We start from the raw sequence: 26,353 nt of genomic DNA, 5'->3' as shown, positions 1-26,353 counted from the left end.
ATATCAGTCCTATGAGGCATCTCCTATTCTCATGTCATTTTGCAGATGAAGAAAATGAACAGAGTGAGTTGGTGATGTGCCCAGGCTGACACAACTAAAGGCAGGAAGAGGGTCACAGGACCTCAGGGTTTTTGCTGTCAATCATGGCAGGATAATTACTCCCAAATACCACCACTGTAAGGGATAAAGGTGGGACCAAGGGCAGCATAAATTGTTGGGGGGGGAGGCCCCTCCTATTATGGCTATTAGATCATTTATAAAGTCGTAAGATACAGCACCCCACAGCCCAAACCCCTGCTCAAACAGGAAGCCCCAAGAAGCTCCCAGAGTTGCCCTACCCAAGGCGTAGGTATGTTTGGAGCCATAATGGTGGTTTCCTTCCTTATTGGGCAAGTTTTCAGCCATCAGCTAAAGTATATTTAGGCGATCTTTATTACAAATCTCCAACACCCAATATTTATCCAAACAGGGCCAAAGTAAAATCATAATGATATTTTCCTATATAATCTCTTACTTCCTTTTTGTACATATAATCAAAAAAGACTGAAGGAAGCTAGCCATCAGGAAAGGGGTCCAACTGCCTGCGGCCACCATGCTTTGAGAAGCCCAACCCAGCTAAGTGGAAAAGGCACCTAGAGAACTGAGGGTCTGGCCAAGAGTCCCAGGGATCTCCTGGCCCACGCCATGGAGTGAAGCCATCCTGAACCTTCTCACCTTCAACTGAAACGTCTGACGCTTCTACATCACCCCGTCAACACACAGAATTGTTAGAAATAATAAAATGATGTTAGTCTAAGCCACTGTTTTGGGGTGGTTTGGTAGATAACTGAAACAGCCAGAAATCAGCTTTTTCAGCCAGGACAAATACCAAATCTACAAGTAACAGGTACGTTAACAGCAGCTCACTGTTGTTTATCCATCGAAAAGCCACATCCTTCCATTCAAGGGTGCCTATTGGCTGACACACTCCACTCTGTAAATCAGGGCCTGCACTGTACCTGGTTCAACAGTGTTAAATAAATATGAATAATGATCACATTAATAACAGTAACAATGGCAGCTACTACAGAGGGCGCCAAAAAAATGTATACACATTTTAAGAAAGGAAAAAACTATTAAAATTGTAATAATATATACCGATAACAAAAGATGAATACAAGTAAGTGACGGGTATACATTTTTTGGCACTTCGGTATTTACCAAGTTTCTTGCATACAATGCTTCCTGCTAAACTTTTTATTAATTTCACCTTCACAAAAGCCTTTTGAGGGGCAGCTGGTTAGCTCAGTTGGTTAGAGCGCAGTGCTCACAACAACAACATTGCGGGTTCAATCCCCACATGGGCCACTGTGAGCTGCACCCTCCACAACTAGATTGAAACAACTACTTAACTTGGAGCTGATGGGTCCTGTAAAAACACAGTTAAAATAAATAAAAGTATAAAAATAAATAAATAAAAGCCTTCTGAAGTGGACCACTATTATGCCCACTTTACGCATGAGGCCACTGAGGCTCAGGAAGGTACCGTGAGCTGGCCAGGATCACAGAGCCTATACAGAATGGCACAGGACTTCACCCTCTGGCCATCCGACTTCCACAACTCCTGCTCCTAACCATCAGCTTTAAGGCGCCTTGAAGGGTCATTCTACTTCAATCAAGTTGCCATCCTCTAAAAGAGATACTGCATGTAAAGGGCTTAAAAGTATGCCTGACCTATGGTAAAGCTTTCAATACACACCAACTCTTACTATTAGGCGACTTAGAGATGGGGAAGGGAAGAGCATACTAAGACTTCAATTAATGGTAGCTATTTTGATAGTTTGTGCAGGTCTCCTTCACCAGCAAGCATCCTGGAGTATGCAAATGTTCCGTTTACAAGTCTGGTCTCCCCACGGCTGTGAGCTCCCTGAGAGTACCCCTGATTCATCAGTGTCGGTCCAGGACTCCCCATGTGACCTGCCCTAGAACAAGGAGGTGCTCAAGGAATGCCTGTTGAACGGAAAGGAAATACTTCATTCACCACAAATGCGACCGGGCATTTCCAGGGTATCTCCCCCAGACATTAGTCCTGAAAGTAATTCCAAAGAAAAGGAGAGGGGCAGGGAGGGACAGGTGAAGGAGACCCACAGCAGAAATGCAGGCGTCAATGAGCAACTTGGGAGAAGTGATGGAGCTGAGCTTGTGGCCAGGACACTTGAAAAGCCTGTGCAACTCTGTGGTGTGGCCGGCCACACGGAGAGGGGAGCTCCCAACTCCCCCCCACTCTGAAAAGTCCCAGGGAAAAAGTGGATACCGTGGGTGGAACCCCTCACCCCGCCCCCAAAGTGGCCGCGCCTCCTCCCGTCCCTGCTCCGCCGCCGCTAGAGAAGGAGGATGAGGAAGAAGAGAAAGAAAGTGACAGGAAGTCAGAAGTTTCCCAACAACAAAAATCCTTCCCCCGAGGGGAGGGCTCCCCCTTCCTCAGCCGTCCGCCCTATGAGGAGGAACCGCCACAAATGGATAAAGGCAGTTGGGGGTCCCGCTCTTCTGGTCCCAACATAGAGGTCCTGACCTGTAGCACCCCTCCGCGTTCTGTACACCTCGAATTCTGTGAGAGGTTCCCAGGGGAGGGCGGGTGCGCCCCAACTGTTACTTACAATCGTCTAAGTCATCTTGCAAGTCCACAAAGTACAGGGGGATCTCTGAAAACCAAGAGACACAAGGAGTTACGAGGGGGCTGTGCCACGGGGGCTCAAGGGCGGGTTGGGGGCCCCCGGATCTCGCTGGGTGGTCGCGGCTAAGGAGGAAGGGGCCGCCCCTGCACCCCCGGAGTCCGGGCCCACTTACCCGCCATCTTGGGATGGGCCTGGAGGCGGGGCCGACGCGAAGGGGCGGGGCATCTAATCCCGGGCCCCGCCCCGCGCCCCCGGCCCCGCCCCAGGACCCACGAGCTTCGCGGCGCCAGCTGGGCCCCGCCCTCAGAGCGAAGGTGGCTGCCGAGGTGGGCGGGGAGGTCAGGTGACCCGGCCGGCGTCCCAAGATGGCGGCGGCGGCGGCGCCCGGGAGGCCGTGGTACCGTCCCGGCTGCTGAGGTGGGCCCCGCGCGGCTGGCGGCGGACAGGCCGGAACAAGGGCCCGCAAACGGGCGACCGCCGCCTCTGCGCGCCCCGCGGCCGCAGCCGGACCGTGCAGCGTTGGCGCCGTGGAATGCTTGTGCTGGGCCTGGCCTCTCCCTCCTCAACTTAGGGCGGCGGCGGGCCCGCGCCCAGGCTGCCGGGCCATGGCGCTGAGGGAGCTCAAAGTGTGTCTGCTGGGGGTGAGTGGCGGCGGGCCGGCCGGGAGGGCCGCGGGAGGCCGGGCAGGCCGGGGAGCCAGGCGAGCCCACGTCCCGTCCGCCCCTTCCCCCAGCCTGCGTGCGGGACGCCGCCTCCCTGCCCCGGGACCCTCCGTCTAGCCCCGGTGCCGGCCTGATCACTTTACCGCACCTTCCAGGAGGGCTTGCTGGCCAGAGAGACCCTCCCCCTTTTGCCTCCTGGAACCCAAGGTCTCTACCCGCCCCCTAAAGGGAAAAGAGCCGCGTCTCTCCGTTGCATCTAGGTTAAGAGCAGCTGTTAAATAGTTTCCTACCAAGGTACTAGTTAGGAGTTGGCCAGGTCTTCCAAAGTAAAACCAATGACAGGTCATTAGGTTTTACAGGCAGCATTAGTCTCCTTTCCCTTCTGTTTGGTGTTTTTGAACTTGTGGACTACCCCTAACACTTTTTTTCGCAGAGTTCCTTTCCTGGGGGCACGTTCAGATCAGGAAGCCCCAAAGACTGACGCTTCAGTTTCCTGTCTTATCTTAGGGCATCTTTGTCATTTCAAAGCATGCTTCCTGCAGTTGCTCCCTTGCCTCACTCAGCTGCTGTTGTAAAGACTGAAGAGGATCCCAATAACTAGTCTTCCCCCTTTCCAAGTAGGGTGGGGGCTGGGATTGATCAGGGATTACTCAGAAGTAATTCAGGAGTTCATAGTTTACTTACGTAAACTAGGAGTTCGTAGTTTACATAGTTACATAGTTTGCTTATGTTAAAAAGCAAGTGAGTTTGTCACTTTTCACACTAAGCAAAAACTTGGGGTCTTTCAGAAAGTCCGAAAGTCTCTTGAAAACTGCAAAACACCTCCTGTGCAGTTTGAAATCCGCTAATTACCGCTGAATTTTTGTGCAAACCTCTTCTGTGTCCCTAAACTTCTACTAAAGTTTACCTATCTGGGAGGAGTTTTCCAAAATCCTGGACTTAGGGCACAAGGTAGTTTTCGGGGTCTGCTAACAGGTAAACTTTTTCTTACTCACCCATCTCCTTCTCTTTCAGGATACGGGTGTAGGTAAATCAAGTATTGTATGGCGGTTCGTGGAAGACAGTTTTGATCCGAACATCAACCCAACTATAGGGTAAGAGATTAAATTTATTGAGTATACATCTAAAGGTGTGCTGAAAGTACTTCTAAATAAAAAGTGTGCTGCACGGTGGGCATCACCATTGTACACTCTAGTGAATTCAGAGACAGGGGTTCCCATCATCTCAGGAAGGACTTGAAAGAGTTCAGTGAGGAGTGCTGTGTTTTAAAAGAAAATTATCTTTTGTGAGGAGTGAAAACTTCAAAATGAAAATACAAATTAAAGTTTTGGTTATTAGACTACACGTAGAATCTTCAATCTATAAATAGTAACAGCAGTTACACCTTAAAATAAGGCAGATGGAAACAGGTCTGGATACTAGTTTTTTCGGGCATGTCAACCAAAAGGTATTTAGATGATTTTAGTTCTTCCGGAAAAGTGGATGGGGCCTGAACCTTTCTCACACATTCCTGCTCTAGTAAGAAATTAATAAGTTAATGTTGAAATGTAAGATTTTTTTTCAGGTGTCTTATTCTTTGGCCAAGTGACATTGACTATAGAGAAAACTTTTCTGGGTATTTAAATATTGTAATGTTAATACTTGCTCTGCAAAAAGTTGTGTTTCATAGGTTTTAATACTATGTTAGGCTTGTAAAACTGAATAGGGTTTACGCTATTTATATTGCAAACCCCCAAACAAATGGTTTCTTCCATTTGAAGAGAAAGTCTGTCCTGCCTAAAGGAGAAATACCTTACAGTGTACACATGCATGTTTGAAGGCATGGAGATAAAACCACCACTAACTGGGTGAAATTAAAATGCCTTTGAAGGTCCTTCTAGAAAGAACTGCTGGGTACGTGCACATGTTTAAAGCATGACCTCACCTTCCTCAGGGCCTGCCTGTTGCTACCTGCATGGGAAAGTGAAGTGACAGGAAGTGATAGCAAGGAGTGCTAGTGGTGACTCAGTGAGTGACACACTTCACACTGAGTCAGAGCTGAGAAGAACTCTGCACCCAAGTGCTGTCTCCAAAAGGGGCGAGAAAAGTGAAGGGTACAGCTCTGGCGGTTGGTGTGGCCTGACGCCCTACCCTGGGCATCCCCGCCTCCTTGTTTGTCAGCTCCCCCAGTCTGACAGATGCTGGGGGGGTCCCCGCTCTCTTCACCAGGTTGTCTTCGCTCACATTTCACAGGAAAGAGGAACGCAAGACTTTCCCCTTGTTTCCTTCCGCCTTTCCTTGTTTCTTTTTCCTCAACCTCAGCTGGTGTCTTCCTCCTTCATGAGCAACTCTCCACACACCTGGGCTCTGGTGACCCCCTCTTGATCAGGTCTCCCTTTTCCTCCCCAGCCCTGCCTTCTTGTCATAGCCTGCAAACATGCTCCTATCCTGCTCCGTAAAGTGAGTACCATTCCCCAACCCGCTGCTCAAATTGTGGAGCTCTTAAAAAAGAAGTTCCTACTTCCTCAACTGCTGGACACTCCTCAAACCACCATTGTCTCGATTCCACCCCCACCATTCCACTGAAACCACCTTCCCTGGGTACGGGTTTCCATCCACCTGCCAAAACCAGTAGCTTGTTTTTCCTTGATTCACTCATTGAGTGCCTACTCTGTGCCAGATGCTAGACTGGGTGCTGGTGATTTAGACCAGGGATCAACAAATGATGGCCTTTTGGCCCACCTCCTATTTTGCGAATAAAGTTTTATTGAAACACAGTCACACCCATTCATTTATATATCGTCTCCACTGCTCTGGGGCTGCAATGGCAGAATTGAGTAGTCGTGACTAAGATCCTATGGCCCGCAAAGCTGAAAATATTTACTGTTTGGCCCTTTTCAGAAAATATTTGCCAACCCCTGATTTAGATAAACTTGGTTTCTGCCTTCATGAACTTGACCTACAAGAAGGAGACACATACTCCATAATTAGTGCACAGGAGATTATTTGTTTGACTGTTTTCTGTGCTACAGAGGAGAATTGGAGTGAGTGAGAGCATATAATGGGCCTAACCCAGGCCTAAGGGAATGACTGACTCCTAAGGAAACAGTGAAGGTACAGAGCACTTGGAGGCCCTGACATTTAAATATGGAAAGATGGATTGTACTTCAATACAACGTTTAAGGAAAAAAAGTTTTTGAAGCGTGCAAGTTCACTGGTTGGCAGTGAATAGCAGAGGGGACTGGGCGTGTTGGAGGGGGTGCCAGGCCCTGGAGATCCAGTGGCTCCCACATCACCACACGATATTTTAGAAGGAAGCTCCCCTGTCTTCCCTGGTTCTTTCCCTATGTCCGTGACGTGCTGCCTCACTGTTCCCTCCTGCCTCTCCTCCTGCTTACTTCGCACACGTTGGTCTTCCCCACGCTCTGTCTTGCTCCACATGTCCCTGTCGTGCTCTCATGCCCTCCCACAGCTCAGCTTCACCTGTGTTACGAGACTCCCGGTTGACTCTGCAGCCTTTCTCCTAAGGGCCAGGTCCATGTTTCCAACCCATGATTTGGACCTCGTCGCCTGCAGAACTCGGTGTCTATCCCTCCTCCGGTCCTGCATCGCTCCCTCCTCCCGTACTCGGCCTTCCCGAATGGGCCCGATGGGGGAAGAGTGTGGGTGCAGGAGAACCATACCGCCTGGACTTAAACCGGAGCCTGGACCGTGCACCAGCGGGGAGAATTGTTAGGCAATTGACTGAGCCTCGCTGTTGGAGTGGGGAGGTCACAGGAATGCATGCCTCCTGGGGTTGTGGGGAGCATTGGGTGGCACTGGATTGGCACAGGAAGTGTGCCGTGAGCGCTGCTGTTCGTAGGAGCCCTGGGATCCTAGCCATCTGTCCTCACACCCCTCTCCCCTCCCATTCCACTCCCCAGCCCCGATGGTCATGTCTGTTCTGCCCCGTCACTGGGACCAGGACCCTCCTCCCAGCCTGCAGCTCAGAGCCCTCGTCCTGCCTGGCCTGGACTGTCGTGCCACCTGCTCTCCCACTCCCAGCCAGTTCTCTGTCTGAGCTTTGAAAACAAGTCTGATATCCAGGCTCAAGACTATGGCAGGGGACACCTCTCCCAGTCTGGTCCCAGCTTCCTCCATGCTGTTCTCACTCCCCTGCTCCACCCCCACACACACCAAGTAACACCCTTTCCACACCTGTGTGCATTGCACGTGCTGGGGAGGAGGGGCCGTTTCTCTTCTTTGTCCCCTTGATAAGTTCCAGGAGTTTATCTGTTAAGATTCAAGTACTGCTTTTCGCCCCTTTAAAAGTTGCAAACTCCAGTGCTGGCAGGAGCCAGGCAAGATTGTAAATGAGGGAGCTGGCCCAGATGAAAGAACCTGAGGCTCAGGGGTGTGAACTGCCCCAGTTTCCTGCCTCCCCTTATCCTCTTACCTCCATGGGCGCTTCCCTTCAGTCTCCTCTCTTTCCTCCTCCTTTGATATCCTCCCTTCCTGTATGATTCCCAACTAGACCCCTCCTAGTTCATACTGTTGCTTGATGACCTAATTCATATCATGGCTTCAGATTGCCTCCATAGCAGGGAGTTTCAAAGCTGAGGCTTTTTTCGGGTGTTTACATGCTTTGGCCCCTCCCCCCACAGTACACATGCATGGAGCTGACGTGGCCTCCACCATTCAAATCACTAGTGAGTTGCGGTCACCAATGAGAACGTTGGTTTCTCAAGTGTGCTGGGATGGACAGATGTTCGGGAAACGCCAACAGTTCTTCCTTTGCGATCTGTATGCCTTGTATTTTTTTTACTTACCTCATCACGTTGGCTACGACCTCCAATACTTTGTTGAGAAGTGGGAAGAAGACTTCCTTGACTTATTCTGGATCTCGGGGGTGGGGGAAACATTCAGTCTTTTATCATTAGGTGGGATAGCTAGGCTCGGTTTTTTATAGGTACCCACTATCAGGTGGAGAATGTTCTTGTCTATCCCTAAGTCGATGAGATTTTTATAAAGGATTGTGTTGAATTGTCAGGTGGGCTTTTTTATTTACATCTTTTGAACTATTTTTTTTCTTTTGAACTATTTTTGAACTATTTACATCTTTTGAACTATGCTTTTTCTTTTTTAATCTTAAAATAGTGAATTACAACAATTGACACTAAAATACTAAACCAATATTGCAGTCCTAGGATAAATTTCACTTGGTTACTATGCATTTTGAATACATTATTGGATTTGATTTACTAAAATATTTTTAACTACGGCTTTTTGCCTCCATGTTCATGATGAATATTGATCTGTAGTTTTCTGTGATATCTTTCTCTAGTTTTGGTATCAGGGCCTCATAAAAGAAGTTGGGAAGTGTTTTCTCCTCTGCTACTTTTTTGGAAGAGTTTATATAGAGTTGGTATTATTTCTCCCTTGAAGAGTTGGTATAATTCACCAATGATGCCAGGTGAGCAAGGAGTTTTCTTTGTCAGAAGAATTTTACTACAGATTCAGTTTCTTTAATAAATACAGGCCTATTCATTTCTTCATGAGTATGCTTTGGTGGTTTGTGTCTTTCAAGGAATTTGTCCATTGTATCTATGTTTTTTTTAATTTACTGGCATAAAGCTATCATAATATTCTGTTAAGATCCTTTTAATGTCTTTAGGATGTGTTCGACTGTAAGTGTATCAGTTGTAATGGTCTCAAAGAACCGGTTTTTGATTTCATATTTCTCTGTTTTCTATTTCATTGATTTTTGCTTTTATCTTCATTTTTTCCTTTGCTTATTTTGGCTTAGTTTGTTCTTTTAGTTTTTTTAAGCTGTCAGTTTAGAATGTTGATTTTTTTTCAGGCTTTTTTCCCCCTATATAAGCATTTAGAACTATAAATTTCCCTGTAAGTACTGGTTTAAGTGAATTCCACAGATTTTCGTATGTTGTGTTTTCATTTTCATTTAGTTGAAAGTATTTATTTCCCTTCTGACTTGTTTGACCTGTTGGTTTTTTAAGAGTGTGTTTTCTAACTTCCAATTATTCGGGGATTTTCCAGAAATTTTTTGATTGGTTTCTAGTTTAAGTCCATTGTGGTCAGAGAAGTTCTCACTATTATTTCAAATGTTTTACATTTGACATTTGTTTTATGGCCTTGAATTTGGTTCTTATGAATGTTTGCTAGAAAAAGGCATGTTTTGCTGCTGTTGTGTAGTGTGTTCTATAAATGTTAAATAAATCAGCTTGGTTAATTGCACTGTTCAATGTCTTCTGTATCCTTACTGAAACCCTCTTATTTTTGCAGTAAAACATGTTTGAAATCCAGCCCTAATTGAGGATGTGTCTCTTTCTCATGTTAGTTCAATCAAGTTTTGTTCTTGTGTTTTGAAGCTCTTATTATTGAGTGTATCTACATGTAGCATTGTTGTTTTTCTTGATAACTTGACCCCTTCATCATCATGAAATGTCCTTCTTTTTCCCTGGTTACAGTCCTGATTCTGAATTCTATTTTGTCTCATATTTATTAATACAGACTCTTCAGCTCTCTGCTGATTAGTGGTTGCATATCTTTTCCCATCCATTTACATCTGTCCTATTTATAGCTACATACTTTAAATGGGTTTCTTATAGACAGCATTATGGGTCCTGCTTTTATATACTCTGACAGTCTCTGCCTTTTCGTTGGAGTGTTTAGAAGACCTTCACTGTTCAATATAGTAGTCAGTAGACACATGTGGCTTCATTGACATTGAAGTTAAAATTTGAAACTTGTTTCCTCAGCCACACTATCTACCTTTTAGTCCTCACTGTAGAAAGCTCTGTTGTATAGTACTGATTTAGACCATTTTTTTTCATTATAACTATCAATATGGTTTGGTTTAAATCTACCATCTTGGTATATTTTTGTTTGCCACATGTTAATGATTCAGTTTTGTCTCCACTATTGGCTTCTTAGCTCTACCTCTGTTTTATTATTTTAGTGATTGCACTGGAATGTACAGTATACTTCTTTATCACTCCACTTGCAAGTAATGTACAATTTCACATATACTGTAAGCACCTTACAAGAGTATACTTTCATTTCCCTTCTCTTGGCCTTTGTGCTATTATTGTCATACATCTTATTACTTCTGCATCTTATAAACCCGCAATACACTTTTTTTGCCTTAGTCAGTGATCTTTTAAACAGACTATTTCTCTTTTTCTCCTCTGCCCTTGTGCCAATATCACAGTTTCTTAACTTTTGCATCTTTGTAATAAGTCTTAACGTCCAGTGATGTGAGTCTCTTCTATGTTACTCTTCAAGAGTATCTTGTTTGTTCTGGGCCTGTAGTATTTCCATATAAACATTAAAAATCATCTTGTCTGTTTTCACACACAGCAACCACTAATCCCCGTTGTGGTTTTGATTGGCATTCCACAGAATTTATAAATTGACTTGGAAAGAAGTGACATCTTCATAATATTGAATTTTCTAGTATATAAACATAGATTATTCTTCCCTTCATTAGGCTTCTTTATTTTCTCTAATATTATTTTCCTACTTCTCTGTGTAATGGACTTGTAGTGGACATCTTTCATTAGATGTACTCCAAGGAGTTTGATGTCGTAATATCGTTTTATGCTGTTAATGTGCTAAATATTATTGCTTTGCTATATCTTCATTTCTAATCCTTAAATTTTATTTCTTATTTTATTGAATCATGTAGGATCTCCAGTACAATGTTGAATAGAAATGGACGTACTGGGCATTCTTATTCGAATCTTAGCAGGAAAGTTTTCACTATCATACCATTAAATATATTTGTAGGTTTTTTGGTATATACCCCTTATCAACTGTCCTTTTCATCATTTGCCGGGACTTTTTTTATTTAACTACTGGTTTATCAAAAGATTTTTTTTTCTACATCTGTTAGGTTAATCACATAATTATTCTCTTTTATGCTGTTAATGTGGTAAGTTACATTGTTGAATTTTCATGGAACAAATCCAGTTAGATCATGATATATGTTTTTTATATATATCACTGGATTTAGTCTGCTATTATCTTTCAGGATTTGGGGGTATTTATAAGTGAGATTGTCGTGTACTACTCCTTTCTATAATGTACGTGTTAGATTTACTATCAAGGTAATGCTTGCCTTATAATACTAGTTGGGAAACTTTTATGGAAGAGTTCGTATAAAATTGCTCTTATGTCTTTTTACATAATTAGTAAAATTCATCAGTGATGCCATCTGGGCTGCGAGTTCTTGTGTAGTAGAATTTAGATTGTCAGTTTCTCTGATAGTTGTAAGATTATTCCTATTCAGATTTTCTATTGTATTGGTTTTGATTGTGGTTTTTTGTTTTGTTTTGTTTTGGGTTGTTTTGGAATTGACTCTTTCATATACTTTTTCCGATTAATTGGCATACAGATATTAAGAATCTATACTGCTATGCCTTTTACCTTCCTGACATTAGTTTTGCTTTTGATCAACTCTAGGGTACGTCTGTTCTCTATTTCATGTTACTTTCTGCTCCAATTTATTGTTCCTGTACCATTCAATGTGTTGTTCTTTGTCTAACTTTTTGATATAAATGATTATATCACTGATTTTCACTGTCTGTTGTTTTCAGTTGTATTCCTTATATTTTAAAGCCTTAACTATGGCTTTTGCTAGATCCAACAAGTTCTTATATATCATAATTTCATTATCATTCAGTTTAAAATATTTTCCAATTTCTGTTATGATTTCATCTTTGATCCAAGTGTGATTTAGATGCATGTTTCTCAATTTCCAAACATAGGGAAATTTTCTAGTTAACTTCGTTAATGATTACTAGCACAATATATTGAGATGAGAGAGCATAGTTTATGTGATTCAAAGCCTTTAAAATCACAGCGTTTTCTGTGTGGCCCAGCATCTGTTGATTTTGGTAAGTGATCCATATGTGTTTGAAAAGATTAGATGCTCTGAACCATTAGCTGCCGTGTTTTATGACTAGAATTAGGTCAAGTTTATTAATCATCTTGTTCATATTTTCTGTTTTCCTTGCTGGTTTTTTGGTCTACCTGAATCCATCAGTCACTAAGAGAAGTGGGATAAAGTCTCCCACTATGTTTATGTATTTGTCTGTTTATCCTTTCTCATTCTATCAGTTTTGCTTTATCAATTTTGCAGCTACATTAAATACCTGCAGATTTAGAATTTTATATCTTACTTATACTGTAAACCTTCTGACATTCTAAAATACACACTCTTTAGCTGTAGGAATGCATTTTGCCTTGAAATCTAGTTTGTCTATTATTGATATAAAAACAGTATTTCCTTTGGTCAGTGCGTCTTTTTCTCATCCTTTTGTTTTTAATCTTTATGTTTTAGGTGGGTTTTGTAAGCTCATGGTTTGATTTCCATACAGTATACTCCATATAACCACCACCCTAATGAAGATCTAGAAATTTCCACTACCTCAGAAAGTTCCTTATGTGAATCCCACTTCCCTTAAGCAACCACTGTAGTCATCTCGGTCCCTATAGATTAATTTGTCTGTTCTTGAATTTCACATAAATGAAATAATACAGAATGTACTCTTTGGTGTCCGGTTTCTTCTCCCTAAAACAATGTTTTGGAGATTCAGTATTGTTGTTGCATGTGTCGTGGTCCTTTTTTTAATTGGTGAGTAATATTCTCCTATATGACTAGATAACAATTGGTTTATCCATTCTCCTGGTTATGGACATCCAGGTCATTTCCAGTTTAGAGCTATTAGGAATATAGATGCTGTGAAAATACTTTTACAACTCTTTTTGTGGCCATAGATAGCCATTCATTTCCTTTGGGTAAATAATTACGTTGGAGTAGAATTTCTAGTTCATAGGGTTGGTGCATATATAACCTAATAAGTTGCCAAACGGTTGTCCAAAGTGGTTGTATCATATTACTCTCTCACCAGCAATGAGTAGAAATAGTCCAGTCGCTCTGCATCCTCCCCAGTATGTGTCTGTCTTTGTCACCTTAGTTATCCTATGGGCGTAAAATGGTACTTCGCTGTGCTTTTAATCAGCATTTCCCAGATGACTGATAACATTAAGCATCTTTGCATGAGCCTATTTATCATTCATACATCTTTTATGAATTCACTATTCAAGTCTTTTGCCCATTTTTATTTGGGGTTTTTGTCTTATTACAGATATATAGAAATTCTTCATATATTACAAACACAGCTCTTTTGTCAGGTGTATTTAGTGCGAATATTTTCGCAGGTATGTTTATTGTGAATGTTTTCTTCCATGGCTTGCCTTTTCCTTTCTTAATGATGTCTTCTGTTGAAGAGGAGCTTTCATTTTAATGAAGTCCATGTTATCGATTTTGTCTTTTTTAGTTCATAGTTTTTTGGTCTTCTCTAAGTAAGCTCTGCCTGCCCTAAGGTCTCAAAGATATTTTCCTGTTTTTTTTCAGTTTAGCTTTACATCTGATTGAGCCATCTCAAATTAAATTTCTGTATCATGGTTTCTGCTGAGTGGCCTGTCATCTCCTTTAGCATATATGTAATGTGCCTTTTTATTACCTGGCTGCTTTTAAGATCTGCTCTTTAGCTTTTGTTTTCAGCAATTTACTGTAATGTGCTAGGTGCATAATATCTTCTGTTTTCACTGAGTTTCTTGAGTTAGAAATTTATTATTTGGGACATTTTCAGCTATTATTTCTTAAAATAATTTGGCTACCTTATTTTCTTGCTCCGTCTATGGGATTCCAGTTATACATGTTAAACTGTTAGATATTATCTCACAGGTAACTGAGGATACGTTTTGTTTTCATCTTTTTCTCTCTGTTCTTAGGATCACATTATTTCTATTCATCTGTTTTTAAGTTCAGTTGATCCCTTCTTCTACTGTCTGTTCAGCACATCTAGTGTATTTTTTTTCACTTCAGATACTGTCCTTAAGTCCAGAATTTTCATTTGGTTCTCTTTTATATTTCATATGCTTAGATTCCCCATCTGTTCACTCAATATGACTATCTTGCTTTAAGTCCTAATTATATCTATAATAGGTACTTTTAAAGTACATGTCTGCCAGTGCCGACATGGGGATCAGCTCAGGATCTGTTGCTATTCACTCTTTTTTCACTTCACCTTGGGTCACATTTCTTTACATATCTAGTGATGTTTTCTTGTATGCTGGACACTGCAGAAGATGTGTTGCAGGAGTTTTAGATTGTCTTATCTTCTGCTGAGGAGAGCTGAGTTTTGTTTTAGCAGAAAGTTAAATTGGACTGGTCAGTTTAACTTTGAACTTGTGGAAACTTGCTTTTAACCACTTTGTTAGGATGGTTCTTTTATTGGAATGTTGCCTTTAGCCTTATGGCAAATCCTTATTCCTAGGATCTTTACTTCTAAGGTATATCCTACCTGAGGTTTCATTCATGGTGTTCACTGAGCCCCTGGAGCACGGCAGGATTCAAACTCCCAGGTCTTTCTTTCCTGCAGTTGGCAGCAGCTTAAATCCCTGCTCAGCTTTTGTCAGACTTCCAGCTATTCCTGCCCTTGGAATCTCCCCCATTGTGTGTGGCATTTGGGAGTCAGCCATGGATTTGCAAGGAGTTTATGTTATAGATTTGCAGCTCCCTCTGCAACATCTTCATTTCTGGGACATATCCTCTCTTATTTCACCTCTCCCTCCAGCCAGTAGGACAGGTTTTCTGCTTGTCATATTTGTGGGGATTGTTCCAGTACAAGCTCAGCCACCATCACTGGACTCATAAATCCCCAACTTTGACTTTTAATTTGAATATTTAATTATTTCACTTTTAATATAATTAGTGATCTATTTATGTTTAAACCTACAATTTTACACATTGCTTTTTACTTATGCTGTCTGTTCTGTTTTTTTTTAATTGAATTTTGGTTTTTGGTTTTTGTTGTGTTTTTTTTTTAAGGAGGGCACAGCTCACAGTGGCCCGTGTGGGGACCGAACCAGCAACACTGGTGTTATTAGCACCATGCTCCAACCAACTGAGCTAACCAGCCACCCTCTGTTTTGCTTTTAATGCTATGTTTCCCCCTTTATTATCTTGGTAATTATACATTCTTTCATTATTGTTTACTCTAGAAATTACCTTATGCATCCTTGACTTATTTGAGTCTAATATAAATTATTATTACTTATGCCACGTTCCAACAATGCAAGGAGCTCAAATCGATTTCTCTGCTTCCTGCCTTTTATTCTCTTTTAGTGTATTTTAATTCCATAACTTACACCTCAATGGCCATTTATTATTGTTATACAATGAACATTCCTGTCGATCTCCTCCACGTTTATTCTTTCCATTGCTTTACATTCTGCCTGCATTTCTGGCTTTCCATCTGGGATTATTTACTTCATTCTGAACCATTTCATATTTCCTTTAATACACTCTGTAGAGCTCAGTTGTGTATCTGAAAATGTCTTAATTTCATCTTTTTTTTTAAATTGAGCTTTTATTTACATACAATAAAATGTATATGTAGTTCATTGGATTTTTACCTTGTACTTGTTTAAGTGCCATCAAGATAAAGAACGTTCCCCTTACCCCAGAAAGCCTCCTTCCTGCTATATTCACCCTCAGCTACCTAACCACCGTTACGACTCTGTCACCATAGAATAGATATATGTGTTTCTAAATTTCATGAAATGGAATCACATGTACTCATTTTTGCTGCCTTCTTTTACTCATTAAAGTACTGTTTTTAAGATTCATCCATGTTTTTGTGTATGCTAGTGGTTTGTTCCTTTTAAATGCTAAGTAGCAGTATTCCATTGTATGAATAGACCATGATTTGTTTATCCAGTCTCCTTTGGGTGGACATTTAAATGGAGTCCAGTTTAGAAATATTGTGTGTAAAGTTGCTATGAACATTTGCATGCAATTATTTTTGTGGATATATACATGTTACTATTGAATATATACCTGAGGGTGGAATTTCTGATTAGTAGGCATCTTTGTTGTTTATTTCTGTGTAACAGATTGCCTTAAAACAACAGTGAACATGTATTATCTCACACAGTTTCGTGGGTCAGGAATTGAGGAACAGTGTGGCTGGCTTGAGCTGCCTAAGTGTCCTCACAACCTGGGAGCCGTCTTCCTCATAACGAGTCACCCATGAGCGCCCAAGACAGAAGGCACACTGTCTTTATGACCTCCTGTTTCATTCCCATAGTCACCTGTTGATGCCAGGGGTCAGCCCCATTCACTGTGGGAAGAGACTACACAGGACATGAGAACCAGCCGTGGGGATCCATTAGGGCCATCATGGGTGCTGGCAGCTCCGAGAGCTATAAAGGCATGTTTCACTTCCTAAAACAATGCTGTTTTCCAGAGGTGCTGGCCTACTCTTTTCCGTTCCCACCAGCAGTACATCTGGGCCATTTGTTCCACACCTTCACCAACAGTTGTTTTTAACTTTAGCTGTTCTGGGCAGGTTGTAATCATTTTGCCGTCTATTTTCATTGGATATAGTATTCTTGGTTTTCACTTACTGTCTTTCAGACCTTCAAAAATATATATCCCATTTTCTTGTGGCTTCATCTATTTTTATTGAAATCAGGTGTCAGTTGCGTTGCTCTCTTGATGTTAATGTGTTATTTTTTTCCTCTGAGGGCGTTCAGAATTTCTTGCCTTTGGGTGAGTGAGGTTTTCATTGTATTTGTCCTGCTTGGTCTCATAGTATTCCTTGAATCTATGGTTTGATGTCTTTCAAGGTGGAAAATTCTTAACCATTATCTCATCAATACTGCTTTTGCTCCATTTTTCTCCCCTCACATTCTCAGGCTACTGGTACTTGTAGTTTAGAATTTTTGCATATTTTTTCCCATGTCTCTTACACTCCTTTCTGTATTTTTCATCATTTTTTTCCTCCATGCTTCAGTCTGGGTATTTTCTTCTGGTCCTTCATCCAGTTCTTAAATCATTTTTTTTTCCCCAGCTAATTCTAACCTGATTGCAAACCTATCCATTAAGTTCTTTTTTTTTTTTTTAATGGGTGAGGTTTTTGTTTTTATTTCATTTTTCTTTTCCCCACAAAATAATATTTCTTCAAATTTTTCTGTAGTGAGTACAAATTTTTCTTTTGATAGAAAGCTTTTTCTCCTTTTTTTTTTTTTTTTTTTTTTTAAAGCAAAAGCCACATCAAGTCCTGGTGACAACCAATAAGAATAAGAGCAGCAAGTCAAATGTAATGAATCTCAAAGTGAAGGAGGTTGTGGATAAAGGTTTTAAGAGAGGTTGACACTTGCCTGATCCATGGTGGTTATGTGACTGTGATATTTGTCTTACGGTTACTTGAGTGGCCAGGCAGCTTCTGGAAGTCCTTGCTGCCTTTCATCCAACTAAGACAATTTTAGATGATCACATTTTTCGGTGAGGTGGTGGTGAGACCAAAAAGCCAAGCCCCGGCCATGCCCGTTTCACTTTTGGATTCACTCCCAGGACACTGAAGGGGAAAAGATGCCTCAGGCTCCTCGCACGATAGGGTTCTGCTTGGATCAAGACAGTAGTTATTTTTCAGTTTGTGTTGGGTGCCATCGTCAGCCCCCCAAAGCGCCGCGCCAGCTCTTAAAACATCCTGGTTGTTGGTTAATTCGCCATTAAGTTCTTGATTTCAGCTATTTTTCTAAAGCCAGCGGATCCAATAGGTTCTGTTTGTTTTAGTTTCATTTTCTCTGCTGAAATTGTTAGTTTTGTTTTTATTTTTTTAAACTTATTAGGCATAATTATTTTAAAGTCCACTTCTAATGACAAAAATACAGTGGAAAGTGGATGATGATTAGAGTTGGGTAACGGAGTCTACTTTCGTGTGTGAGAAATTTCATAATAAAAGTTACAATAAAGATGTCTGATAATCAGTCCATTCTCTGGATCACATACATTTCACTGTATGTCTTTTATCTTGATTTTTGACTTGTCTCCTTGTGCGCCTAGTTTTTTATTGTGTTCCGTATATTGTGTGTTAACGTTTTATAAATAACTTGAGGCTGTAGATCAGAGTCAGCAAACCTGCATCTCAGGAGCCCAGTCCAGTCACACCAGTTTATTTTTGTGTAGTCTGTGGCTGCTTTGACACAACGGCAGCCAAGATGACAGGGACCACGGCATGCAAAACTGAAACTAAAAATATTTACTATGTGGCCCTTTACAGAAAAAGTTCTCTGACTCCATTCTGCATGTTTCCCCCAGACACGCAAATCCAGTCCCCACTACCACACGGACTCCTTATCGCTCACTCGTGGGACAAAATCTAAATGACCTTCCTTAGTTTAAGTCTGTATCTACTAGTCTCTACTAATACCTCCTGCCAACTTTCCCCAAAACCTGTTTTTACAATCGTGGTGTCTTTAGGGATTTTTTTGTGTGGGTGTTTTTTGTTTGTTCGTCTTCTTTCTGCCACATTGTATTGGCTAGACTGTCCAATACAATGTTCAATAGAAGTGGTGAGGGTAGACATCCACGCTTTGTTCTTAGGACATGGCTAAAATTAAAGAATAACAACCAAAATGTTGGTGAGAATGTGAAATAACTAAAACGATACATTTCTGGTGAGAGTGTAAAATGGTATGACTACTTTGGAGGACTCTTTTCATAGTCAGTTAACCCACTGACCCAGCAATTCCACCCATAGGTATTTAGCTAAGAAAAATAAAAATGCATATTTCTGAAAAGACTTGTGCAAAAATGTTTACTACAGCCTTATTCATAATAGCCAAAAACTTAAAAGTACCCAAATATCCCTCAACATAAGAATGGGCAAAGTGTGATAGAGTCATATAGTGAATACAGCACAGCAATAAAAGAGAACTACCAAATAATATAGATAAATTTCAAAAACACTGTTACATGACGGAAGCTTCACTTATGTGAAATCCAAGGACAATCAAAACTAATCTATGAGATTGAAGTCAAAAATGGTTTGCCTGAGGAAGGCACAACAGTTCACTGGAAATGGGCGTGAGCAAACTTTCTGGGGTTATAGAAATGTTCTTTATCTTGTTTGGCGCCAGTTACACAAGAATATGAAATGTCAAAACTTACTGAACTGAAAACCTACCCCCTGCATTTTATTATACTTCAATTTTACTTCAATAAATAGGTGTAATTTTTAAAATTCTTTGTGATAAGTACTGAAGTTATTCCTAGTTTTCAAATGAGAGAACTGAGGCAAAGTTCTCGTCCAATGATATGCTGTTGGTGGCAAAACTAATCAGCAGAGTCGAGTCGTCGGCTTGAAAGTCTGCGTGCTTAACCGGCACGCTTTCTCAATACCCTATGACAGCAATTCTACTTCTAGGACTTTATCCTACAGATAAACTCACATACGTTCCAAACAAGGTTGATAATTGCACAAAGTTCACGATTGCAGCATTGTTGATTAGTAGGGGTCTGATTATATAAATTATAGTGCAAACATTCAATATAATACGGTAAAGGAAATAAACAGCTTGAGAAAACTTGATAGATTTATATTGGATGACCTCAAATATAGTGTATAGTGGGAAAAAACAAAGATATGTAGTATATGCTACCATCTGTATTAAAAATAAAGGAGGACGTGGGGGCAAGCTGTATAAATTTGTGCTGTATTAACCTCAACTGTTTCTGAAAGGAGACCTAGGAAACTGTTAAGGTCAGTTTCCAGAAAGAAGAATTGAATGGCTGGGCGAAAGGGATGGAGGGAGACATTTCACTATAGACCCATTTTGTGCATTTTGAGTAATGAAGCAGGTGAATGTATTACCTATTCGAAAAATTAATGAATACAATTATAATTTGGAAATGACTGGAATAGCTCATCACACACATAGCTGCCTGAGCTGACAGAAGCCTGCCTCAGACTTCTCCGAACTCTCCCTCCCCTTCATACCAGTCGATACCCTGTGACTTTGTGTGTCAGCCTCAAAATGTCCCTTCTTGTTATCAAGCCTACCCATCTTTCTCCAGAATCATTTTAGGGCCTCTGAGCTTGTTTCCGTTTTCTTCCCTTTTCTGTCTAGTTACCGCCATTGTCCATTCTCTCACAATCCTTAGTGTTCCCCAGCTTTTGTCTATCTGTTCCTTAAAAGTAGAGATCAATGTCACTCACGCATGGGTTGTTAAGGGCCTGGTATCTGGCAGAAGGACCCCAAAGGTCTGTTGCCCGTTTCCAGAATTCATCTCTAAAGCAGGTCTGATAACATCGTCCTTTCCTTCCCTTCCCCCTCTCAGGGGCTCCCCTTCACTTTCAGCTGTCTTTCCCAAAGCATCATCTGTGAGATGACAGTTAGATGGTGCTCAGGTAAACGTTTTAAATGTATATTGCTAACTAGTTTATTGTCTGTTAGGGAAAATAAAACTAGTCCATGAAACCTGTGGGTTTTTAACTGGTGTACCAATGCTGTTGCTTAGACACGGCTAAGTGTTTAAAAAGTGATTTTTTTTTTTTTTACAATATGCAAAAGTAAACAATTCAGTTGGAATACAGATCCAGCAGAAACGGTGACAGTGCAGCCCTGGCCCTTGGGAAGATGCTGACTGACGGGAAATGGGGCGTCACAGAGAGTGGACGCTCATCGGTGTTGGAGGGCAGTGGCTGGCTGACGTCTGACCCTGGCCTGCGCGGCACCCTTTTCTGTGGCTGTCTAACTGCACTCACCACCCTGCACCACCCAGAAGTCTAACCCTGCATGACACCCTCCCCACCCAGGTCCTACCCTATCTGCTCCCTCCTTAACTTCTGGGTTCAGCTCCAACTTCACCTCTTCTCTGAAGTCCTCCCGAGTGTATTCGTTTCCTACCACTGCTGTAACAACTTACAGCAAACTTAGTGGCTCACAAGAATACAAATTTATTATTTTATAATTCTAGAAATGAGAAGTCTGAAGTCAGTTTCACTGGCTTAAAGTCAAGGTGTTGGCAGCGCTGGTTCCTTCCAGATGCTCTGAGGGGAGAATGCATGACCTCACCGTTTTCAGTTTCTGATGGCTGCCTCAGCTTGTGGCCCTTCCATCCGTCTTCAGGGCATATCATTCCCATCTCCACTTCCATCTGCACATTCCTTCTTTCCTGGCTCCAACTGCTCCTGGTCTCTCTTATCAGAACTCTTGTGATTACTACCTGGGTACTCGACTCCTTGCCCATTGCAAGATTCTTAACCTAGTAACGTCACAAGCTCCCTTTGCCGTGCAAGGGAGTACCTTCCCAGGCTCGTGGGTGGGGGTGTGAACACCCTGTAGAGGGAGGGGCATCACTGGCCTCGGCCTGGCATCAGCACTCTTCTGGGGACTTAGAGCTGGGCTTCCCTCTGTGCTCCGACAACTCTGTCCATCCTTTGGTATCTCACTGACTATCTGTTCCCCTGACCGGTCCTCCCACTGTGATCCCCTGGGGGCAGGGACAGAGTGGTACTCATCTTGCCTGCCTGGGCTTCCTGTTGTCAGGTGGAGGCCACGTCTGAGGGAGCAGATCGCCCAGGGCAAGGCGGCACTGGGTGCTGAAGAGTCAGACGCAGGCAGAGGCTCGCAGTGAGGACCCAACGGGGCTCCAGCAGGAGGAGAGGACCTGACAGGGATGAGCACAAAGTTGCCACAGCTCGTTTCGTCATCGTTACTGTTGATTTTATTGTTTGGGATGTGAAAGGTTGTAAATGATGTAACTTATTCTTGACAAACTTAGGAAAAGGGAGACTAATCTCTGTTATTAAACTTAGTTATCTTTATACTTCAAGAAATGCTTTGTGATTTTAAATATTTTCCTAAAAGGTTTTAGAATGACAAAAAAATGTAAGAAATGCTAAAGAATTTGCTTGTGGAGCAAACGCCTGTTGTGCATCCCTCTGGTTGGAGTGGGCGGTGACTGCTTAGAAGGAAGCACCCTGCAGAGTGACCCCGTAACTCTTCGATCTTGTCAGCTTAGGAGATGGTAGAGTTTAAAGGAAGGGTTAAAAATATGCATGATGATGGAACCCACATCAGTAACTGAATTTATGGATACTCGTAAGACTTCCGGCTTTTGGAAGCCACTCCAGCATAAGATAGACGTGCCTGCATATTCAGCTCATCTCACTGAGAACCCGACAGATTCTTGCACCATCCTAAACTCTCCTGAAGGCCCCTTGGTATGTCCAGTAGAGGAACTACCCGATTTCATGTACCTTTAGTCTTTTTATGTCTCAATTTTGATGTATTCAATGGTGTTTCTATCAGTATATGTAACCTAGAGATCCAAGCATTGTTTGTGTGAGACTTAGAGTTGTTTAGAAGTTACGGTCCTTCGTTAATTTTTAAATGTGCTGAGCTGTTCATCCTGAAAAGGCGCCATCTATCATTATGGGGATGACAGCATCCCACGTGCCATTCAAGAAAAGGGCTTGCAGTCGAGAGAGGTACTGGAATGTGATGGCAGGGCACACTGTGTTCTACAAGAGCTAAACATGTCCACTGCCCCTAAAGAAAAGAAATTTTAAAACAGCTTGTAACGAGTATTTTCGTTGGGAACACGTCCTCTGACCAGAGATCATGACTGCTTGGTGTGCATGACAGTCATAGTTTTAGAATATCATGAAAAATGGAGACGTATATGAAAGGCATTCTAGCTGTAGGAAATAATGCTAGTAGGGATTTTAGATTAAAGAGGTAATAAGATCTGCCTAGGCAGAGTGAAGAGAGGTGGTTTAGTGGTGAAAAATAAGGTTATCAGACAAGTAAATGGCAGGCTGGGAAATAAAAATGTATCATTTGGATGGCAGGAAGCCATTGCCCATTTTTCAAGGAGCAAGATATTGAAGTTATCATACCCTCCGCATCATTTAACTTGAATGTTAAAGAAGTGATCCTGGAGGCCAAGTGACAGTGGGGGGGAAATTGGAGTAGTCCCGTTTGAAGATTAGGGTTCGATGTATGAATTGATTCCAGGGGTTGAGGTTCAAGTGTAGATTAAATATAAAATGAAGAACCAGACAGCTCTACAAAATTGGTTGCAAGTACCAAAGGGCATAGACTATCGTTGCAGACCAGCTTCAGTTCTTTGGAAGGCAGACCTCATGTTCTGATGGAGAACTTGGAATTTGGGACTCTTGGGATGGGGTGGAAATGAGCCCTGTCTTTACCCTGTTGAGATGGTGTTTAGATTGTGTAATTAAGCTAAAGTCACTCAGATTTAGAAAAGTGCTGTTTTCAACAGATAAAAACATGAAGCTGGGGGAAGGAATTCATTCAAGGGAGCTCAGCAGGAGGCCCTCTGCCCCCGGAGCTAGCCCACAACGCCCTAGGGACCATGTGGGAGAGACGCCAGGCAACACCCTGTCTCTTGTATGACCTTGTGTCCAGGTGTTACCACTCCATAGACGAACCAAATCCAAGTGCTGAGGAGGAGGAAATGATGGTCTGATGGGCCAAGATTTCGGACTCTCAAAACTCAACACAGATACCTGTTGCTCTGAGGAGTCACGGGTGGGGCTCAAGGAGGAGCGGTGGGGGAGGTGTGATCCCCTCCCCTTAGCCAGCCACGGGGAACAACACCTGATGCAACGCCAGCCAGAGCAGATTGCTCAGAAGTCTGAGTGATGGAGGGACATGGTGACTCTTCCCTCAAGCCTGGATTTTGCCTGTCGCCTAGCATAGGGGCTAGAGCTGGTGGCTGCGTGCACAGGCACAGGAAGGACGCCTCTGGCACGGTCCGCCCTCTGCTGATTGAACCACATGCCTCTCACCCTGGAGGCCACACACCGGGCTCCACTTAAAGCCCAGGGTCGTCTCTAATCTCAGCTCTGTGTGCACTTGAGTAGCACTTCTCACTTCGGGAAGTGCTTGGCTCACCGTTGAAGTAAAGAAAGCAAAATGGCTTATGGACGATGGGATAAATATTTTGTCAGAATTCTAGGAGAGCACCGGAAGGAGATGAGGAAGACACCCCTATTACAGGGGAAGAAGTACAGCAGGGTCCCTACCCTGCTGGAGTGTGTCCATTTCTCATGGGTGAGTGAGACACTGAACAGGTGAATTAAGAAAAAAAAAAAACAGCATGAATAAGCTAATCAGACATTGTACAGATATTGTTGTCGGTGCCCTGAAGACAAAACGGATGGTGTGTGTGTTGCAGAGCAAAGTCAGGGTGGGAAGCTGCCTGGTTTGGGTGGACCACACAGCTTCCTGTGATCTTGGACCTAAGACCTAAAGAGTGAGGAGCATCTCGCCACGGGAGAGCCAGTGGAAAAGCATTCAAGGGGAAGGGACAGTTGGTATAAAGGCAGAAACAGGAACAATTGACGGATTTGGGACTGGGATGATGCGACCGAGGTACGACTGCAGTGGCCCAGGCAGGGTGTGCTGGGTCCTGATCCAGGGTCTTGGTGATGATGAATCAAGAAAAGATATCTCTGACTCCGCCAGAGTCAGAAAAGTGGAAATCACAGCCAGTGGGAATGGAAATGTGTTTATTCTCAAGTCGGGAAGGTTCAGGGGGACATGTTGGGGGACTTAGGGTTTCCGATCTCTGTTTTCTCTGAGAGGGCTGAAATAAGCTGTTGCCCTGAAGAGGAGGGTGGCAGGAAGTGACGGGGAGCTGCAAACGACCCTGAGGAACGTGGGATGATTGCTGTGGGGGGCGGTCTGAGGGCGGCCCAGCTCACATAGGGCGGTCTTCACACTGGCCGCATGGCTTGGCGACTGCCTGCAGCACGGCAGCCACCACTGGATAGAGGAAGCAAGTGGAGAGGTCACTTGGGGCTTTTCTGGGTGCTTGAGACAGAAGGACAGACAAGATTCCTGAAGAACTAGCAGTGTGCGCTTGTGATGCTGGGGATAAAGGACAGGAAGCTGACAGGTGAAGATCCAACTAGAGAGCTTTCAGCACAAGAAAACTGGTGCAGACAGGAAGGGTGTGCTGAGATTGCCGAGGTGGGAGAGCTGGAGGGATGGCTTCGGCTCACAGACAGGAAGCTGGGTTTAATCCCTTCAGGTACTTTCCTGACGTGACAGCAGCCATTTTGTCTCTGTCCTGCCTGAGTAACCCACCTGTGCTTTCACTGAAAGGAAGTGGTTGGCAGGTAGGTTGAACTTCAGTGAATTCTAATCCTATAATGAAACATTTCCTTTTAATTGTTACATATACCTTTCTCAGCTTTTTGTCTACTCCAACTATACTTATTTCTTCTCTTGTTCTTTGAGCAGCCAAAATGGATGTGTTGAATGCATTGGCTCTGTAAATAGACCTCTATTGGATGCCTGTCGTCACTCTTAAATGGAACACCAGGGCCATAATTGATGGAGAGTTGAGTTGCAAGCTTTTAGAACTAATTGTAAAGTCTAAACTAAAACATTTCCTGGAGCTGCCTTTAAATACTAATAATAATAATAATAATACCTTGTATAGGAGTAGTGCTTTGCAATTTACAAAGCACTTTCACATACATCATATTATTTAATCTTCACAATAAACAAGGCTGTTTGAATGCTTAGATCTCTCCTAAGTGAGAAATCATGCTGCACGTCCTGATTTAATCATAGTGAGTTGCCAAAAGTTCTTGATACAGTCACCATTTATTGAGCACCTTCTATGCATAAAGCATTTACTAAGACTAGCAAGGGGTAAATTTCCAGTAAATAAATACCGGTGAACAGCACCTATCCAAAAGTGTGCTCTCGCTTCCGGACTCACTTTCCCTCCTTCTCACAGTCACTATTTTGGAGGCTGCTTGTTAACCATACATTTACAGAAATATCGCGAGGAATTCGATTGTAGCAGAGTTTAAGTTTTTAAAACCAAGGATTCTGATACTGAGCTAAGCTCGGTGATTCTTTGTTTTTCAGATTTTAACTATTTTATTTGTTTTCAAGTCCGCAGTAAGAAATATGTTTAATCTCTCTCTCTCTCTCTCTCTCTCTCTCTCTCTCTGTCTCTCTCTCTGTCTGTCTCTCTCTCTCTTTCTCTCTCTCTCTCTCTCTCTCTCACACACACACACACACACACACACACACACACACACACACTCCATGCCATCTTGACTGGAAACCTCAGTGACTCTTTAGAGAGTCATTCTATCCATTTCAACTTGCAGTTTCTTGAAGTTTATGTATCTGTTTCTTGAATCT

The 26,353-nt window shown here is 42.6% G+C and overlaps 2 protein-coding genes across 3 annotated transcripts in view; one reads left to right on the top strand and one right to left on the bottom strand.

Moving 5' to 3' along the window:
- LOC117016146 (serine/threonine-protein phosphatase 4 regulatory subunit 1) overlaps positions 1 to 2,878 on the bottom strand; it is a 70,626-nt gene extending 67,748 nt beyond the window's left edge. For both annotated transcript variants that reach the window (XM_033095260.1, XM_033095259.1), the window contains exons 1-2: positions 2,827 to 2,878; positions 2,637 to 2,681 (exon numbers count right to left, since the gene is read on the bottom strand). In XM_033095260.1, the coding sequence (XP_032951151.1) occupies positions 2,637 to 2,681; positions 2,827 to 2,833 (52 nt within the window). In that variant the 5' untranslated portion in view covers positions 2,834 to 2,878. The remainder of the gene's footprint in view (positions 1 to 2,636; positions 2,682 to 2,826) is intronic.
- A 104-nt stretch (positions 2,879 to 2,982) lies between these two features.
- RAB22A (RAB22A, member RAS oncogene family) overlaps positions 2,983 to 26,353 on the top strand; it is a 44,743-nt gene continuing 21,372 nt past the window's right edge. Inside the window, exons 1-2 of the mRNA XM_033094529.1 lie at positions 2,983 to 3,295; positions 4,331 to 4,410. Of these exons, the coding sequence (XP_032950420.1) occupies positions 3,260 to 3,295; positions 4,331 to 4,410 (116 nt within the window). The 5' untranslated portion in view covers positions 2,983 to 3,259. The remainder of the gene's footprint in view (positions 3,296 to 4,330; positions 4,411 to 26,353) is intronic.

This window comes from Rhinolophus ferrumequinum, chromosome 23 (genome assembly GCF_004115265.2).
Source record: "Rhinolophus ferrumequinum isolate MPI-CBG mRhiFer1 chromosome 23, mRhiFer1_v1.p, whole genome shotgun sequence".
NCBI classification, from domain to species: domain Eukaryota; kingdom Metazoa; phylum Chordata; class Mammalia; order Chiroptera; family Rhinolophidae; genus Rhinolophus; species Rhinolophus ferrumequinum.
Note: the sequence above shows the minus strand (reverse complement) of the source record. Positions and strands in the feature narration are given on the sequence as shown.